A 20,847-nucleotide genomic window follows, 5' to 3' on the forward strand; every position below is an offset into this window, starting at 1 on the left:
AGAGAATAATAGACGTAACTGGTTTTCAAATTAATTAAGTACTGCTGTCTTTTAAAAGATTAATACAGGAGAATATACAACTAATCAATCATATCTTCTACTGGGTTTTCTTGTTTTAATCAGGAGAAAAATCATTTGAGTGAGATCCAAGATCCCATAGGAGCAATTGGGCTCCTAGCAATAAAAGAGCTGTTTCATTTTAGATGAGCAGAAAAAAATATTTCCACAAAATTTGATTAATATATCAATTGGCCCTTTAAAAAATTAGCTCATGGGGGTAACCCACATTGACAGTGTTGTTAGAAATGCCATGATATTGGTGAACAACCTATAGTTACACTAAGAAGCACATAAAATGTGTTTTATAGTTTGTATAGTAGTCTCCATGTATGTTGCATTATGTAGGATTCTCATGAAGTGTAATAAGGAAGAGTAATATGAGTGGAAAAGAGCTGTCTTTTCAATGCATGGTATCCATCCTGCCTCTGCACCATTTGTTAATTTCACAATTTCTCAGTTGCTTAAGACTAAGCTCTGATTATGAGCAAGGATTCAGATGCTCAAAATCGTTTTTACCAGTGCTAATAAGGATGCCCGTCTTAAATCTTTAAAAAAATGACTTGATCACAATTTTTGAAGGCACAATAATGACCTGTGATTTTAGAATAATAAAGAGTCACACAATTGGATATTTAAATTCACACAGATATATGTATACTTGTATTTGTTTATGTGTATTTTGCTAAATAGTTATGTTTAGTATATTGTGCTCATGATGAAATTTCAAACAAGCCATGCATACATAATAATTAGAAACATTCCTTTCCAGAAGGTGTTATTTTTCAGACACTGCCACTTTTTCTTGAGAACAGATCCAGTTTATTAAAACACTCGAACATTACAAATATACTGATGTTCCATGTTTCCTTGCCTACTCAGCATAAATTGCTCAGCTGTATTCAATTCTTGATGATTCTAAATCCCTATTAATTTGCAGTAATGAAGGGGGTGTCCTTTATAAATTAACAAATTTAATATACCAAATTACTAAGGGGAACGATGTGTTGCTTAAATAAACATCAAGGAGATTTCAGGACTTGATAATTTTTTTAAAATCTGTAATTGTAACAAAATTATTTTCAGTCACCCTTATAACAAAAGGTTGTTTTCTCAATCTATGAATTCTACCCAAAACACGTAAAAATGTTTGCTGAGTGGTTTTAATCAAAAAGATTAACTTTTCTTATTAGCAAGATTCTTTTAGTATAGAAGTATACAAGTTCTGAGCTTGTATTACCCCCAAGATAATTCAAAAGTTTTTTATTTGAACCATAATCATTAAAGATATTTATAAGGTCTCCAGGATAAACTCTAATTTTAGAAAGGGAGGTTATTTTAAGTTGTCTACATGTAGATACATATTTGTACTAACCTCCTGTTCTGGTATTTTTATGTATGTATCATTCAATGAAACAAGGAAATGTTATGGTTAACCTTTCTTCCCATTGAGATCTTTAATGCTGAAGATAGAATAGCTCTGATTCTGGGGTTTTTGTTTTGTTTATTTTTTGGAAGGTCACAGGGGACTACTTAGTTTGTCAAAAATAAATGTGAGGGCTTCCCTGGTGGCGCAGTGGTTGAGAGTCCGCCTGCTGATGCAGGGGACACAGGTTCGTGCCCCGGTCCGGGAAGATCCCACATGCGGTGGAGCGGCTGGGCCCGTGAGCCATGGCTGCTAAGCCTGCGCGTCCAGAGCCTGTGCTCCGCAGTGGGAGAGGCCGCAACAGTGTGAGGCCCGCTTACCAGATAAAAAAGAAACTAAATAAATGTGGAAAGAGTCTTGATACTCATACCAGGATGGGGATTTTTGCCCAGTTCTTATGACCCTGAGCTTCTTACTTCAGTCTGGCTGTTGTGTCATTGATGAGTCCCGTGAACAGAATGAGAAAGCATCTCCCCCAATGTGGGTACTTGCTTGGAAACTTGGATCTTCTTCTAGCTACTCACAGAGAAAGACAAATGCTGTGAATCTTTGATAGAAATGTTTCTATCTGTTTAACTTTTCCCCGAAGAAAAACCGTTATCATTTTCTACAGCCCATAAGAAGAAAGCTAGTTGTAGCCACTTCAGAAACAGATACGGCATAACACCAACTCAGAATATCTTCTTTAATGCCTGCTGCTTGTGAAGGTCCCGAGGACATCATACACCCTCACATGCTGATTCTTTTCACTGGATCCCGTTTTTATGGGCGTAAGAGCCAATATAGGTGACTGGTGGCTTGATAATAATCTTGCACCTTGAATGGTTTGTCTTCCTAATGCTTCATTAGAGAGGGCCATCCATATTTAAATTGCATGAGAAAAAACACAAACTGGTCTTACTAAAGATATATTTCTCATGTTTATATATACTCATATTTAACTTGATGTTTATTCTTAAACATCCTGCTGAATCTCACATGCCACTTTTTTTTCCAATTCCACTAAACCATTTATGCCTAGAGCCTCTCAGCTTGAAGAAACATTGCCACTTAAATTAATTCATCTTACCTACTAGACTAGTTCTATCATGGAAGCCCTAAGTGGTCATAACTGTATTTAAAGGTGATTATACTGATCGTGAACATTTCCAACTCCATGATTAACAGACTATTAATTCCAACATAAAATGATAATATATGACATACTTAGGATTTTAGTAGGATCTAGTAACTTTCGTAATATATACATCACAACAGATTCAACTTCTCTTTTTGTCCTGGTTAATAAATAGTAAATCATTTGACAATAATTATACACACAGTGAAAGTTGAATAATATCCACCATTGCATCTCTACGTCCAATAAACCTTTGCCTCACTGAGAACATTAGATTCTAACGAACTGAAGCCCTTTTCGGAAGGACTGGATGAATACAGAATTAGACAATGTATTCATCCTTTATTCCCTCATAAAGGCAGTAAGAAAACAAGTCAGAGTTTGAACAGTACCGTCACAATTCCCATGATAACAGTGCATCCGGAAGTGTACAGGTTCATTCTGCATTTCCTTGAGTTGGGAGCTGCCTGCTTGCTCTGTGCCCTGCTCCGAGTAGCTGAAATGATGAGACACCCATCTTGATTACCACTGGCAATTTTATGTAGCATTTGATACCAGAACTTGATGTTTTTCATCAATCCCGACTGGAAACATGACTTGCTTTTGGTTTGGACAGAAATGTAATTCTCCAAAGATCTAATATTTTAAAATTTTGACCACAGTTTTGCTCTTCCAGCTTTGATTTTTCTTGGTTCTGCCATTTCCGTCTTCCTTTCTGAAGAGGAGCCCTTTGCTATGTATTCTTCTTCACTGACCCCAGTGGGGGCAGGGAATTCTTCCTAATTATTCTGTCACAGCCCATCTCATGCTCTTTGCCCAAGTAAGAAGAACTACTTATCCGGATAGTCTTTTTTTTTTGCGTTTCTCGCTCTCTGTATGTATGAGGCCTGGGCTTTCATCGTTCCCTTGCAGTACTTTCTTCCTTTACACACATTTTTTATTTGAAGGAAGGCTGTGGAACTGGCTCCCAGCCTCCTGACTGTACATCATAATGTCCTATCACCTTTTCTTTTTTGCAGAGATCATCACTGGCATGCCAGCCTCAACTGAGACAGCGTATGTGTCTTCAGGTAAGGAAAATAAGCTCGTCAAGTTTTACTAACCAGAACGACAGGCATCACAGCTGGCTGTTCCTTCTACTAATCAGAACCCCTTCTGCATCCACATTTCAGCTGCTCTTGTTTTCTGCTCCAGTATTTTTCTCCAGCTCAGTCTGCTTTTTTGGATTTTACTTAAAAGAGTCCGGTTTTTGCTGTGTGTCTGAACTTGGACCCAAGAGGCATGCATGGGAAAAAGAAACCTAGATACAACTTAGTGACGTTAGACCAGGAAAGGAGACGTCTGGGTTGTAACTTCAGTTTTTATATCTTTCTAGGTGCTTCTCTTAGCTGTCTCTGCCCTCATTCATCCATCAGAGTTTATTCCTGGATAATGTATCAGTGTCTGACCTCTGACCTTTGGGCTCTTAATGATCAGTTGTGGGTCACTAAACTTGAACAAAAACACAGTTATAGGCCTGACTTTTTAAAATGCTGTTGCTTTTTTTGTTTGTTTTGGGGTCTTTTTTTGGTTTGTTTTTGTTTGTTTGTCACTTGCCTATCATATTTGCTGATAGCAGTTGTGGTCTGAGCATATATATTCACTACTTAAAACCCAACCCTACTAAACACATGTATAACCCTAATTCGTTGATTTCTCCACTAGCTGTGAATGTAATTCAGCTACTGTGAATTTAAGTGTTTTTCTTACTAACCTCTGCAGTTCCATAGTTAACAGAACCTTAGAATATTTAAAAATAAACATTTAGTTGGGAACAAGTTTTTGGAGACCTAGATTCAGAACTCACTTCAGAGGTTTGATGATAACTTGTTTTTCGCATGATACTTCACAGTTTACAAAGATTTTTACGTATCATTTGGTAATCACACAGATCTGTGAAACAAGGCAGTATTTTTCTTCATTTTACAGATCAGAAAACTGAAGCAGTAGAAATGTTGAGTCATGTATCTCAGCAAGTGGGAGAGCAGATACTTCAAGCTCAGTATTCTTTTCATTACCCGATAGTTAATGCTTTGGCTTCATTGATTTTTTTTTTTTTTCATTATGGCCTCTACCTTGTTGAAGCTCTTGGAGGCCATGTGATCTAACACAGCCATTTTCTAGCTTACCTTCCCCAGTTTGGCCTCTTACCTTCAAAGCCATTGTACAAAATCATAAAAGCTAACTTTCTCTATGTCCTAGACCTCTTTGGCCGTATTGAGGGCATATTAATTTGTCATTACTGAGATGGAAGTATGTGTGTTGTAAGGTGGAATGATCCTGGAGTGTAAGAGAATCTTACTTTTCTGAGTAATAGAAAGAGAAAAAAAGAGAGAGAAGGGAGAGAGGGAGAGAAAAAGAAAAAAAAAATATAGAGTTTCAGAATTTCCTCACCTTTCACTCTGGCATTTCTTTAATGTAAGGACTTCATTATCCAACCCGAGTAGATGCTGTTACAAACCTGAGCTTTTAAATTCATGGGGTGCTTGCCTTGGGAATTTGGAGTGACTGTAACTAGTACTTTCTGATATGACTTGAGTCTTTATAACTTTCTGGTTGCTGAATTTCTGGTTGCGAAGCATCCTTCTTTGATACTGAGTTGTTCTTATTTCTTACTCATAAAAACCCTTAGGTCCCATGCTTTTTTTCTGCATGAGGTATGTTTTATGCTCTGCTTTACTTAAGTACTGGCTTTCCTTCCTTTATCCTTGCTACCTAAGAGAGTCATGCTACTGTACCTCCCCCGTGATTGTATTATGTTTTTATTTAGCACGTTTTATTCAATCCTGAAGTAATTGCTCTAGTGGACTTGCATGGACTTTAGTCAGCACCACGTTTGGCCAAGATGTTTATGCAGAGCAATTCGCCTGAAAATATTGTCCTTTTTCTTCTTCTTTTTTTTTCCCCCTCTAAGCATGAAAGTTGCCTTTCATTCTCTCTCTGAAAATGGGGATTGTTCTCTTTGGTTTCATGTTTCTTAAAATCAAGACCAACCTAAGAGAAGGAATTATCTGTCTCACCTGGAGTGTGGATCTGTTCAGAGTAGTGGTTTTAGGAAATGGACCAGCAGTTGGTGTGTTGGGGGTATCTTTGCAGATGGACCAGCCCCTTTTGCATCTCTTTCTAAAGTCTTTGGGTCTGGCCTACAGAAACATTCCTTTGTGGTCTTTGAATATTGCATATATCTCCCTTTGACTTTGAGATGCTTTCAGCTTTTCTGTTGCACCATTTTCTAGGCCTCTTTTTCTAGATGATACCCAAGCCTGGCAAAATTTCTTATTTAAGAATCCAAGTGGCATGACTCAATAAAGCTTCATTCCACTTTTATGTTTTATAGAGTCTCCCATTAGAATATCAGTATCAACAGAAGGAGCAAATACTTCTTCATGTAAGTATATTTATATATTCTGTTCACTAGTTTTTAACCCAAGACAATTATCTGCTTCCAAAGATTATGTTCATGTCTCACCCCTGCCCTTATTGAGGGATGGGGAATCGAGTTTGGGAACAGGATGGTATTTGCTGTTTGGAATAGAAATGACCTCCTGCTATGGTTGGGGTCGACCAGATATCCCCTCCCCCTGAGATACATATGGATATTAAAAGATACCACATATGTAGTAGTTTTAGGATAATGTAATGTCTTCAAATATTGGAAAATAGCCACGTAGCCTCTGAGGCCTAGTTCTGGGTGAGCAATAGAGAACATTGTGGGTTGTTTCTTTTCTTTTCTTTTTTAAGTGTGTCTTGATGCCTTTAGCAACTGCCTAAGGCATGATAGATACTCAGCTGTTTGGGGCCTCTATTCCAAAGCACCTCAGTTCTCATATAAAGTCTGCTGTGATGGAGTAAGGAAACTGTACATAGATGCCCTCAATTCAAATTCTATAGCAAGTGACTAATTATGAAAATGTTTGAAAGCAAGTCCCTAGGCAAGATCTCAGATTCGTTTTCCTGTGTTCAATGTGAAATGCGCTTTGTGTTTATGGAGGTCCACAACTGTTAGATTGATTGGTGCTTTGTGCCGTGTCAGGGGAACTTAAGAAGTTAGCAAGGACTAGTAAAAATAGTTTTGATACTGACAAATTGTGAATAGCGTAGAATTAAATTTTGATATGCAACAGGGGAATTTATCAGGCCTTGAAAGTAAAACTTATAACTCCAGTCTTTCTCTCCCTGATTTTAGCTCTTTATTTAAAACTCATGCTCAGTTTGATAAGCTCTTCAATACATAGATATTCCCAATTATTCTGTTCCAGCCTGGAGAGTGCGTTTAATGAACAATTTCCTTTGGCTATCAGCATGGTAGAAAATACTTGAAAAGAAAGTATTTACTTTTGGCAACTTCAGTAGTTTTCCCAGTCTGTTTAAATATCCAGTTTGGTTCTAAAACCATTCTCTTTGGGTTGGTGGTACCCAGGCTGTAACGAAACAAGGTACACATATTTTTTTATTGCATGAAGGATGATGTTTTGGCTATACTTTAGCTAGATAAAGCATCATTTAACTGCACTGATGGCAACAATCTAGTAAGATCAACAGGAAATGAAATGCTAGGACTAGATCGGCTTCCCTTAAGGACACTCATTACATACTCCAAAATGATAATCCCTTCTGGGGACTTTGGATATTTGTTATTTAATTCTACTTACAAAAAGATTAGTATAATTATGTAGATTTTAGCTAACCAGCATTGAGGAATCATGATGAGCTTTGTTTTCTATTTTTGAGTGTTTATTATATAAAAGCAAATACTAGGGTTTTCTTTCTGGCCTTTTGTCTGGGAATAATTTCTCCCCTGCATGATTCACTGAAGAAAGTTATGGAAACTCTTGTAATTGGAACCCTTCATGCTATCATTAATGGGGCAATGGAGGCGATCCTTAAACATAACCGAGTAGTTTGGGAATGGAAGAAATACTTAGGGAACTGAAATGAATCTCTCAGTTTACATTTCTATTCACTGCAATACTACTGTTGAGAGAGAAATAATTTTGAAATCTGACTCTGATCTCTAACTCTCAGCAGAATTCGTTCCTTGTATTTGGTAAAGTTTTAAAAGTAAGAACGAAGGTTTTGTGTACCTTTATGTTAAAATATTTCAGTGTACCATACATCACTCCCCACTCATGGTGGGCTCTCAGTAAATACTGCTGAATTGATTGATGAATACTTTTTATTTTTTCTCTACGGTTGAATTCTATGTGTGATAACTTAAGAGCACAGCTTTGTTTTGTCCCAGAAGTAAGTAAACATGTAATAAAAGAGACACAACTTCTATAATCCCTGTGCCAAATCGTAACTGGAAGAGGAAGAAAAATTCAGGAAATAAGCGATCATCCCTTTGTACACCACTGAAAGATTCATGCCCTCACCTTCCCAGTGTTCCAGGAGATGAAATTTAATCATGTCCCTGAAAGAGTGAGATACTTCATGCATGGAGTGTGCGTGTCATCAATTTTGATAAGTTCACTCACATATTATTACTACAAGAGACTTGAAAAACGTTTTTCTCCACCAACTCAGAGTATAGGGTACAATACAATATTTGCTTCCGTTTATAAAGCTTTGGTTTATTTATTTACCCTGTTTTCCATGGAAATAAGATATTTAAATAGACTCTATGATTTGGCCAGTTTTTTAAAATTAATTTTATTGGAGTGTAGTTGCTCTACAATGTTGTGTTAGTATGAATACATTTTTTAATCTCGTGAAAATATACTCTGTACTTTGGAAATAGAAACCAATAGTGGCAGGATCCTAAGTCTAGTCCTGGTGAGAACAGTGAGAGCAGCATGAGGTACTCAGCTCATCCAAAGGCTGCATTCAGGGGAATTCTGCACTGGAGCAGAGCTGTGATGGAAACACAGCTTAGTAAAGGCTGGAGCTGAAACTTGAGGAACCAGCAATCGCAATAAACTGGACTTAAAAATTCAAAATATATAAAAGAGTCAAAGGCCTTGGATAAGTTCACATGGGTCAGAAATAATCAGCCCTGAATAGGTTTCTTTTCACTGTGTTTCAGCCAGGAAGGAGACGTGTAAATCCCCGTATGTGAAAAGCAACCTGTGCTATTACAATGTAATCATGTGTGTGTGGCCTCCATTCTTTGAACTGTTGACATTGGTGTTTTTTGTAAAGTGAATTTTGAAAACCCTTTCTGAAGTAGTATGGATTCAGCAAACCTGTTGTGTATTAGAAAGATTTGGTGTGCTTTGGGCGTTGGTGTTAAAAAAGGGTGAGGGAGCCTTACTACTTTTCAGTTCTTTCGGTACAAGTGTGCACACCTTTATAGGGAAACGTCCCCTTAACTGTCAGTGCTGGTTCTGAGAGCATCTCACCTCTGGGTAAATCTTGGGAGCGTTTATCAGTGGTAGTTCATGTTCATGGCCCTGCTCAGAACCCTGTCCGGTATGCCGGGTGTCTTCTGTGGTATCCTTCCCTGATCACGTCAGCCCTTCAAGTTCTCCTTTTCGCCTCTGTAACTCATATTGGAGTAGAAAAAAAAACGCAAAGAAGAAAATTAAAATTGCCTACCTACCTATCCAAAATACTATTGCTAGTATTTTAGTATACTTTCTTCGAATCAGTATTCTTCCTTCTGGCTTTTTACTTCTCCACCTTCTATCTATTTAATGAACCATAAGTGTTTTTCCCATGTCATGAAATGCTAGTCAGAAATTTTGAATAATATTTTTCTAATCTAAAAATTTTTAAATAATTTTTTTAAAATCACTGTAACGACTCAGAAATCATTCTTGACTGGAGATTTTAAGAGATTTATGTTTCATCTACAAACGCTGTATCATTTTTGCCCTCTTTCTATTTATTTTTCCTAGCATTTTATAAATATTGGTGAAATAGCAAAGTTACTAATCCTTCCTTTTGTAAGGCAAATTTTAACTACTTCCTTTTTGAATTTGGGAATTTGCATTATACTTTCACTCTTTTTAGAGTTGTTAATTTATAATTTTTTTTTTAAGTTTCTTATAATAATCTCCTGGTAAAGATTAGCATTATTTTCCTTTATTTTATTTTACTCTTTTGTAAATGAGGCGTCTGTGACTTAAAACATATAAGTAATTTGCTAAGTGAGTGTCCTATTACACGTGACAGGTTGTAGAAAAGAACTTGAAATTTATAAAACAGTTAGTAGGACTGTCTTGTTCCTCCTTTACACAGCATCAGCAAAAAAGTAAATGGATTGTTTAGAACAAACAAACCATAATGATTTCCGTCTGAATTGCCAGCTGCTGGTGACCCCATTTTGCAGACAATTTTGTCAAATGCTGTAAAAAATACAATTGTTTTACCAACCACTTCACTGAATTAAGCCCCATCCATTCCAATTTAATATAAAAATGAGAGAAACAAAAACGGGAAGTCTAATGAATAGTAATAGGAAAGAAAATAAAGAGAAGTTTCTGGAAAACAGTCTTAAATAATTGAAATATATGTTTCAAATAATAACAGTAGTAATAGCAAATCTTTATTGAAGGCTCACTTTGTGCCAGGCACTGCACAAGGTGATTTCCATGGATGCTGAGTCATGGTTCCCATAAAACCGTCTTCCATTTTTCAAATGATGAAACTGATGTATTTTGTCTAAAGTCCCACAAGCAGGATTCAAACCCAGGCAGTATGCTAGCCTGCCGTAATGCATGAGGTTTTGTTGCCTCAAAACAAAAAAAGCCTTTAATATGAAGAGGAATGAGATTCTGTGAATGGGTGGAAAAGTAGTCTCTGATACAAAGTGGATTGGGTGTATGTGTGGCAGATTAAGGTCAATGCATTGCTTTGAACCAGCTGAGCCCATATAATCTTTATGTTACCCATCAAAGCGTGATGGGACCACAGGTGGTGGGGGGGAATGAAAAGAACACAGACGTCAGATGGACTCATGTCCTTAAGTCTAAATACTAGTGCTGTTAATTACTGTGTGTTCTTAGGCAATTTATTTAATGTCCTTAAGACTCAGTTTCTGTCTGTATAACCTTGTTTATCTCAAACTATATTGAGAAGCCTAATATGAGAAAACGAATCATTTAGCACAGGCTTGCTTTAGATGGTCTCCTCTATAGACAGAAGAGAGCCAGTACCTGAAAAATGTGTGTGTCTTTGAAGAAAATGGAAATCAAGGGAGTCCTACCATTTTATTTGAGCAACATAAGAAAATATCCTTATTGTTGGAGGAGGAAAGGAGTTGATGATTTTCAGTCTAAATGGTGGTGCTGAAAGTTGTATGCCAAGAAATCACTGTCTTTTCCAAAATATTATATATTCTCAGCTAAGACTGCATTTGAAAGGAACTTATCCAAGAAGTCCTCTTTGAAATTTCTGATTGAAATGAACAATTGAATCTTTAATTTGGCAACTAAAAGAGCTAGCTGAAGGAAAAAAATGTCTTTTGTCTGCAGAGACATTTGTTATAATCAGATACAGCATGTTCCCCTGGGAATAGCGCTGTGCTATGTATTGATTAGATTGGACCAGGTCTGCTGGTCCACTGGTGAAGTTCAGAGTTACTGTTCTTGCTTCCATCCTCAGCTGTAACTGACTGACCTACTCTAAATGTAGACAGAACTGTCCAGACCTTTCCTAAATGACTTTCAGCTGGAAAAATGGCATTCCTATTTCAGATCTTTATTGGTGGCAAAATATGAACTCTATCCTGTCACCGTTAGACAGCTACTTCTAATTGAATGCAAATTGTGTTTCCAGATTTCTATAAACACGGTCTTTTCAAGGGTGTGGTGGCTCTGTCTCTTGTGGAGAATGACAGACAAATTGCCATGCATCCTATAGCAATAAAAGAAAAATTTTAAGTGGCGATTGCCCAACTGGTATTACTTCCATTTTCTGATTGCCTAGAGAGTTAGTTACAGATTTTTAGGACAATAAGCTGACTTGAAGCAAGAGTAGGGGCTTGTATGTCACAGTCATTCATATCACCTTCATGCTTAGTTCACTCATTTTGTATGTGAATGTGTCTTACATTTTCCTTTACAGTACTCCCTGCAACTGTAATGTAATTCTTCAGTTCTGCCTTTCTAAAGGCATTCAGTGTCTATCATTGCATTCCACTACTGGGTAAGAGAAAACCTTTGATCAAGCTTATAACTAAATCATCCTTAACCTTTTGTATCCAGTTGAGATTAACCTTTTCCAAAATTATTCTCTTGACCCAGACAAATATGTGTGTGTGCTATGTATATATAAATAACTGATATTTGTATCCTACTGTATATTTTACAGGGTATATTTTCATATATTGAGTCATTTATTCACACAGTAATCCTGTGACCTAGATTTCATCCCATTTGTCAGTTGAGGGATGTGAGACTCAGAAATTTCTGACATGTCCAAATTCAAAAACTACATACATAGGTGGTAGAACAGAAATTTAAGCCTGAATCTTCTGATTTCAATCATATATTTTTTTTAATTACAAAGTCTTACAGGATCCATGCAACTAGCTTGAGCTTCCTTTTTTTTTTTTTAGTGGTTTAAATTTTTTTTAATTTTTATTGGGTTATAGTTGATTTACAATGTCATGTTAGTTTCAGGTGTACAGCAAAGTGAGTCTGTTATACATATACATATATCCACTCTTTTTTGATTTTTTTTCCCATACAGGCCATTACAGAGTATTGAGTAGTATTGAGCGCTATACAGTAGGTCCTTATTAGTTATCTATTTTATATATAGTAGTGTGTATATGTCAATCCCAATCTTCCAATTTATCCCTCCCCCCCACTTACCCCTTGGTAACCATAAGTTTATTTTCTACATCTGTAACTCTATTTCCGTTTTGTAGATGAGTTCATTTGTACCGTTTTTTTAGATTCCACATGTAAGCAATATCATATGACGTTTGTCTTTTTCTTCCTGACTTACTTCACTCAGTATGACGGTCTCTAGGTCCATCCGTGCAGCTTGAGCTTCTTAAAAAAAAGAAAGAAAGAAAGAAGAGGGCTTCTTTAAAAAAAAAAAAAAAAGGCCGTCAGCTTTTAAGTGAAATACTCTCCACAGTCTACAAGGTGTAATGAAATGGACAGGAGAACCCTTAGTTAATAGCAACAAAATTCAAAGATTTGGGCTTCCCTGGTGGCGCAGTGGTTGAGAGTCCGCCTGCCGATGCAGAGGACGCGGGTTCGTGCCCCGGTCCGGGAGGATCCCACATGCCGCGGAGCGGCTGGGCCCGTGAGCCATGGCCGCTGAGCCTGCGCGTCCGGAGCCTGTGCTCCGCAACGGGAGAGGCCACAGCAGTGAGGGGCCCGCGTACTGCAAAAAAAAAAAAAAAAAAAAAAATTCAAAGGTTTAATACTATAAAAGGAGGAGAAAATGGTCTAGAATCATTTCAGTGACTTGCTCTTTGGCTTTGTTAGTTTGAAATTTATCTACTTCAAAACATGCTCTTTACAGAGGTGGGAATCATCTTAGAGCCAGTGTGCTAATAGGCATCAGATCTTCAACAAACGGAAATATTCCTCAGTGGTAGTTGATGTTTGGGGTAGAGGCATGATCTTATTCCAGGCTGATTACTATTTAACCTATCACGTAATACTGTAAATCCTAGATATTATTTGTATGATAGCTAAACTCAGTAGTAGAAAATTATCAGCCCTAGAGCAATTATTTCTCTGTATTTTATTCTTTTGGGGTCTTTTTACTGGAATATTCCGTTTAACATTAAAAAACATCTTCCATCTTTTTGTATATCAGCTGCAAGAGGGAAGTCTTTATTTTTCTTGTTTTTAGAGAAGTATTAAAACTACAGTAAGTGTTTTTCATCATTAGGAATAGAGCAGTGAGGTGGATTATATATACAAAATGTAAAAATTGTTTAAATGTTGAAGAGATTAGAGACAGAGAGACATATACAAGGAAAGCATCTAGGAAAACAGAGCCAGCAGGATTTTGATAAATTTACTTACCAAAATAAATGATGAACTTGGTGGATTTCTTCATTCTTCATTTTTTTTCAAGTTATCTAGGGATCTGAGGAATAGGAAGATGGGAATAGAGGCCCATCTATTATTAAAAGACCCTGGATGCTATAGGAAACAGGCCCCCCTCGCCCCTCAAAAGGAAGGAATAAGGTAGAGGAACATGGTAAATCAGTAAAATAAGAAATATGGATGGTGATTCAATTAGGAGTTTCTCAACTGCAGGTGATAGAAATTCAACTCCAAAGAGATTAAATATAAAGGGAGTATATTGGCTTATAAAACTGGCCCCGTTTGATCCAGAAGCTCACATGATATAATACGAAGATTTCTTAGTCTGTATGCTTTGCTTCTCTACAAATGCTAGCTTTGTTCTTAGTGGGTTCCCTCTGTCTGATAGGGGGATAGCTGCCGGTATCTTGAAGCCTCTATCCCCTTGGGGCTCATAATCTAAAAAGAAGAGAAAGTCCACTTCTTATCCAAACAGCAAATTTTTAGAAACAATCTGATTGGCTCTGCTTGCATCATATGCTTACCCCTAAAATAATTTTGTATCCAGGGAGAGTAATGACTCCAGCTGGGCAGGGACTGGGACAGATCTCCACCGCTATGTGTGTTTGGGTCAGTGAGGCAGCTAGGCTCAGCCCCATGGGAACTGCATGGTGTGGGTTCATTACAGAGAGGAGGGTTCTGCACCTAAACAGGGGGAAAGGGCCAGACAGGCAAAACCAACACAGTCCTCTAGAGCTGATGCGCAGACAGCTTCAAAAGAATCAGGAAACAGTGCTTCCCTGGTGGCGCAGTGGTTGAGAGTCCGCCTGCCGATGCAGGGGACACGGGTTCGTGCCCCGGTACGGGAGGATCTCACATGCCGCGGAGCAGCTGCGCCCGTGAACCGTGGCTGCTGAGCCTGCGCATCTGGAACCTGTGCTGTGTGAAAGCAAGATAAGCTTTAGGAAGGAAATAGGTGACTCAAGCACACATAGGCGGTTTATTCGAACCTTTAAAAATGTTTTTACATTGCAGGTAAAGGGAACTGAGATTCAAAACTGTTAAGCTTAGTGCAAAAATAGAAATGAAACGTCACATCCACTACATATATACACACAGAAACTAGTATTATGGTAAAATTTTCTGCTTGTTTTTTTTTTTTTTCTTCAAGTTTCTAGAATGTTGGCTGTGACCTTTTGGGTAAAAAGTGCATTCAGAATTAAGTCTAATAGAGGCTTCTGGTGGAGAGAGTCTTCATGAAGAATAGGGTCAGCTATAGTCTCAATAATTTTAAGAATGTCATACTCTCCCACCTTTTTAGAAGAAGTGAAGACTTGGGTATATTCTAGTAAAATGTTGCTCTGAAGTTGTTAAAAAAAAAAAAAGTCTTTGTCTAATCAAAGAATAAAAGCAAACTCTATGATTTGTTATACCCAGATGTTAGATTATCTTCCAAGGCCCAGCCATACTCTCTTGGTGATTTCCTAGCTCTTCAGATGACAAACTTGCCACTTAACAATTGTCACAGATATGTGCATCACTTCCCAAACCAGCATATAAGGTCTTGAAGGAAGGAATTTTGGTTTGTGTTTCCATTCCTATAACACACCAATATGCTGGTTCCCAGGAAGTATTTATTAAACGGATATGAACGTTAATAGTGAGATGATTTTTTTTTATTTAGATTATTATGATTTCTAAAAGTTGTACATATGTGTAATTATAGGAAAACCACCTAAACCTTCAATCATGAAAAATGTATTTAAATATTTAAAAATCAAAGTTGAAAAAATTCACATTGGCTTAAATCATATTTATTAGAGCTTTTAACATTTTGAGAAGCATTTCACACTCCATACACCTCTACTTTAAATTTATTTCTGGATTTTATATCTTGAAGGTTTCTTCATTTTATGATAAATACTTGTTTACATGGTGATGTATAAGACTGTGTTTCACCTTAGATGGGATTATTGCAAATTATATGAAAATCTACATATTAACTGGTTGGCCGCTGTTCTCCCTGTGGTGCGGAAGAGTCACCCGGTTGGGAGTAAGGGAATGCCGTGGCGCTAATAAGGTTGATTTTTCTTTTATTATCATTAAAAAAGTAATAATGAAGTGTAACAATGTCTTTTACTGGGCACCTACCATGTGTCAGGTACTTTCATCTGAGAATAGATATTATTTGTCCCATTAGATAGGTGAGGTAACTGAGAGGCTCAGATAATTCAGTATTTGTCAAGGCTATATAACAAGTTCCACGCCAGCTTCTCTGACCCCATGTCCTGTGTTCTTTATACGCACTGATAGTAGAGGGAGAGGGTGAAAGAAAAACCTTCGGAGAGTTCCCCTTGTGACCTCTATCATACGTCTCTAAGGCCATGTGATCATTGCAACTACTTTTACCACTTGGCTACTTTTATCACTTGGACCAAATCAGTTCTATGAATCCAGGTTCCTGAGCAAGGTACAGAAACATGTATGCCCATTTACCACGATAAAAGGCGTTAAAACTAGAGAGTTTTTGGTAACAAATTATATTTGTTAGGTACTTGGATCATTTAGAAGGAATACCATGAGCCTCCCCTCCTCCACATAAACAGGTATATGCATTAAATATTAAATTCAAGAGAAGAATAAGGTTATTCAAGAAAAGAATAAGCGTAAATATGTGATACGTAGCCTCAACTACTTCATCCTTGATTTTGATGGTAATTTTCAGATCAATTTTGAGATGCAGAATGAAAACCATAGCTTTTTGTTTCAATGTCAGATTGATATGGAAGGTTATTTGCTTTTAACAGTTCCTACAGTAAGTTGTGTGTGTGTGTGTGTGTGTGTGTGTGTGTGTGTGTGTTTAGATTGACTTATTTTGTCCGTTTTTAGGGTTTTCCCCCCCGCAGGCAAGATGGCATTCTCATCCCCTGCTGCTGTTAACATTTGAAGCCGGCAGCCTTTTGTTGCACTGTGGTGTAAATTCCAAGTTGCTGACCATGATTAAACAGAAAATGAAACTTGAATGGCACTATCTCAAAATCTACTTAAAGTCATGACAGGTATCTCTGAAGCAATATATCAGTTTTGAACACAGAAAGAATAAGAAATTATGGCTTTTTTTGTGGCAGGTTTCTTTTTCTTTGAAATCAAAGGGGAAAAAAATACTGATTTGTCCAGAATCACTGAAACAGTGATTACGGATTGATAAACAGGGTGGACAGTACAAATACAGAATTAATTCTACCTACACTTGAAATCTGATACTGTGCACCATACCTATTTTATAGCCATTGTAATTTTCTCATTTGTATACAGATACTATAGTAACATTCATAAAAAACAATGTATAGCTAATTAAAAAGCAAGCACTCAAGAAAGATAAGACACAGAGAATTAATTAGTATTATTCTTTCTGCATTGACTGCAAAAGCTTGGTGATCTGAACTGTGCTTCAGCGGTGAGCTCAGGACTCCCACCAACCCCCAAGGCTCTTCTTTAACGTTTGTTATTACTTAGCTATTTTATTTGGCAGGGATCCCTTCAATCCCATTTTCTAATGCACTGGCAAGCTTCCTGTTGCCAATAGCTTAGAGCCTACTACTGCTAGGGTAAGCGGCATAGCCGAACTTTCTAGGCTGTGCATCCTTATAAATAATGCATTTGGTTTCCTGTAACTACATGAACCCTTAGACTTTGGTAAGCATGTCTCTGTTAGTCAGGGTAAAAGAGTTGGGAGATGAACAGTTGTGGAAATATTTGCAGGCAGTTACTCACTAATTAGAACCTGACGCCATCATAGATGTATTAATCACTGGGTTAAATGCTAAAGGAATGCTTATGATGTTTATAGTAGACATAAACAAGATATATAAAAATATCTTTGCTGACTAAACTGCATGCTTAATTTACCATGGAAAGTGCTTGTAATGTTAATCTAGGACCTTTCGAAACTCCCATCACCCGTAATTAGATCTAATTTGCTCCTCATTTTAAGAACCTCTTTTAGTTTGCACAGAATTCACTGACTTTTTGGGTGTGTGTACACTTGTCCTTAAGAGCAATAAGGAGATGAGATGTTGGTTAAAGATAATACCTGATGCTCCAGGTATCTCGACGGTATAACACTTTGTTGGATTGGAAATGAAGAAGGGGAAATGCTATGTTAATATGTTAAGAGCAAAGTAAGAAATATACGTCATACTTTTAACTTTCACGTGTTACTTATAGAATTAAAAATTAATGTTTTATTTTTGAGCATAAGGGATATTAGCACTTAAACAAGGGACACCATTTTTAAAAAGTAAAAACTGTTTCAGCAATGTTCTTTCAAATGCACCTTCAATGTTAATATAAAATAAGAAAGTTCTACCCCAATATATATCCTTTTCTTCATTGGATATGCAATACCATTATCGGAAATTCACAGAATGACAGTGTTCAGCATTAAAATTATGTTGTAAGGATAAAAAATTCAAATTGATTTAGATGTTGAATAAGTGGATTGCTCTGTATATTTTCATCAGAATTAATTGAAAAAAGGAAAAATCATGTTTCTAATTTGATAAAAGTTATTAATTCTGATCATTTTATTGTTGGTTTCTTTAATTACCATCAATTCGTATTTGAACAGCTCATATATTTATGAGGATGATAACTTATAACTTTAATAGTAAAGCTTATTTGGTCATCTTTAGTCTTTCCACGTCAGTGATTTTGCAGAACCTAGGTAGTTACCAGAACTAATGTTAGTCAAAATGTTTAATACTTCTTTCTTTCAATCACGTTGACCTTCTTTATTGATTAAACTAGCTTCTACAAGCAACCAATTATTGAATCAAATCTTCAGATCTGAATCTGTATGTATGTAATATACTTTTTTCTTTTTGATGTTTATATTTAGAAATGTCAGAATTTCTATGCATTTAAAATGTTTCCTTAATAATTCAGGAAATTTGGGTAACTAAATTTAAAACTGTGCATTGGCGTCACCAGTAAATAAGAAGTCTTCATCAAAAAGATAATAAAATGTATTAATATATATATATTTTAATTTTAGTCCACCCGCCAAAAACAGTCAAGGAAAAAACTTTTTAAAGAACTGTAAAAAAAAATCAACCCACCATCAGATTTCTACTATAGCCCAGTCTGTTTTGATGGGTGTTTTGTTTTGATAGTTTCTGAGAATGGAAATAGATGGATTAGGTTTTTCTGCCTCCTATTGTCCGGTACTTCTAAAGGCCTCTTGCCTGGACATGGTCCCTTCTGGAAATGAATTTCTGCATTCTTCTTCCATCACTCGTCAAAACAGAACGCTCTCAGAAGTAAATGTTTTCGTAACTGGATCCTAAGTGAAGGAAAATCTGAGAAACCTAGACATGCATATACAACAAAAAGCATTTCTTGCTGGGCTCTCTCTCTCTTTTTTTCTTTAATCACTCTACAGTGTGTCTATCACACAAATAGAATCTATTCTAAGACTATGGACTCTCACTTCTGCAGTATTTGCATTCGTGCCAGAGTGGGATTAGGAAAATGAAGTCCCTTATGTAACACCTTGGAAGCAGGAACCACTGCAGCCTCCTTCCCTCTTTCTTTCTCAGTCTTGTGCAGGGCCTGGCGCATATTAGGCACTTAGGAAACAATAAGTGAATGAAAGAATGAAGTTCTCAAAGCCAGCAGGGATAAGATCAACCTAGCACGGATCTGGAAAAACTGAGAAAAGGCACATTTTAAAAAATATGTGGGAAATCGATGGCAGAAGAGTCATTAAAGACCAAACTTTCCCTTTTCATTTTAATATGGATAATTTTGAACTTGCTGTAAACACACAAGGTTTCCCAGTGCTGATTTAATTTCTTCCAATTAATACTTGAAAGAGAGAAAGTAAACTTTCCTGCTGATCTCTGGGTTTATGGCATGTCTTCTTCCCTCATCTTGTTCATATTAGAATCAGTATACAATAGAGGGGCATTACGGTGTGTAGTAGGTTAAAGTTCTTTGATTCATGGACTTACCGGCAACATCATTTGAATAGGTTGGTTTCATCGTGGCCGGAGTTCAGCCACACAGCATAACTAAGTGGATCGCATCAGGAAAAGGTACACTCAAACGTAAGGTAGATAGCTAGCGGGAAGCAGCCGCATAGCACAGGGAGATCAGCTCAGTGCTTTGTGACCACCTGGAGGGGTGGGATAGGGAAGGTGGGAGGGAGGGAGATGCAGGAGGGAGGAGATATGGGAACATATGACATGTATAACTGATTCACTTTGTTATAAAGCAGAAACTAACACACCATTGTAAAGCAATTAGACTCCAATAAAGATGAAAAAGTAGATAAATAAATTAAAAAAAAAAGAAAAAGGTACACTGATTTGAGAAGTAAATATGTCCAAAGTGGAGACTGTGATATGTGTGTGAACGTAACCTTCTCATTATCGTATTTATTCGTGTTCTTTTCTCTTCCTTCTCTCGCCCCACTTCAGTCTTGTTTGGGTCCAGGTCCTGTAGAGCTCAACAGAAAAATCATTTCTTATGTTATCAGTGACACTTTTTTTTTTTTTTTCCTCCGGTACGCGAGCCTCCCACCGCCGCGGCCTCTCCCGTCACGGAGCACAGACTCCGGACGCACAGGCCCAGCGGCCACGGCCCACGGGCCCAGCCGCTCCGCGGCACGCGGGACCCCCCCCCCCCACACCGGGGCACGAACCCGCGCCCCCCGCATCGGCAGGCGGACCCCCAACCACTGCGCCACCAGGGAAGCCCATCTGTGACACTTTTTAAAATTCATTTTTTATTGAAGTATAGTTGAAGTATAATGTTATATAAATTATAGGGGTACACTATAGTGGTGCACAGTTTTTAAAGGTTACACTCCATTTATCGTTATTATAAAATATTGGCTGTATCCCCTGGGTTGTACAATATATCCTTGTAGCTTTTTTTTTTGTTTTTTTCGGCTGCACCATGAGGCTTGTGGACTCTTAGTTCCCTGACCAGGGATTGAAGCCCCGGCAGTGAAAGTGCGGCGTCTTAACCACTGGACCACCAGGGAATTCCCCCTGTAGCTTATTTTATATCTAATAGTTTGTACCTCTTAATCCCCTACCCTTATATTGCCCCTCCCCACTTCCCTCTCCCCACTGGTAACCACTAGTTTGTTCTCTGTATCTGTGAATCTGCTTCTTTTTTGTTAGAGTCACTAGTTTGTTGTATTTTTTAGGTTCCACGTGTAAGTCATATCATACAGTATCTGTCTTTATCTGTCTGAC

The 20,847-nt window shown here is 37.4% G+C and overlaps 1 protein-coding gene across 3 annotated transcripts in view; it reads left to right on the forward strand.

Moving 5' to 3' along the window:
• NRG1 (neuregulin 1) overlaps window positions 1-20,847 on the forward strand; it is a 1,014,779-nt gene that overhangs the window by 864,982 nt on the left and 128,950 nt on the right. Inside the window, exons 4-5 of one of the 3 annotated variants that reach the window (XM_070044598.1) lie at window positions 3,620-3,670; window positions 5,977-6,027. The exons of the other annotated variants lie outside the window; for them this stretch is intronic. Of the exons in view, the coding sequence (XP_069900699.1) occupies window positions 3,620-3,670; window positions 5,977-6,027 (102 nt within the window). The remainder of the gene's footprint in view (window positions 1-3,619; window positions 3,671-5,976; window positions 6,028-20,847) is intronic. 3 annotated transcript variants of the gene reach the window in all.

The sequence above is a fragment of the Globicephala melas genome, chromosome 21 (genome assembly GCF_963455315.2).
Source record: "Globicephala melas chromosome 21, mGloMel1.2, whole genome shotgun sequence".
Taxonomy (NCBI): domain Eukaryota; kingdom Metazoa; phylum Chordata; class Mammalia; order Artiodactyla; family Delphinidae; genus Globicephala; species Globicephala melas.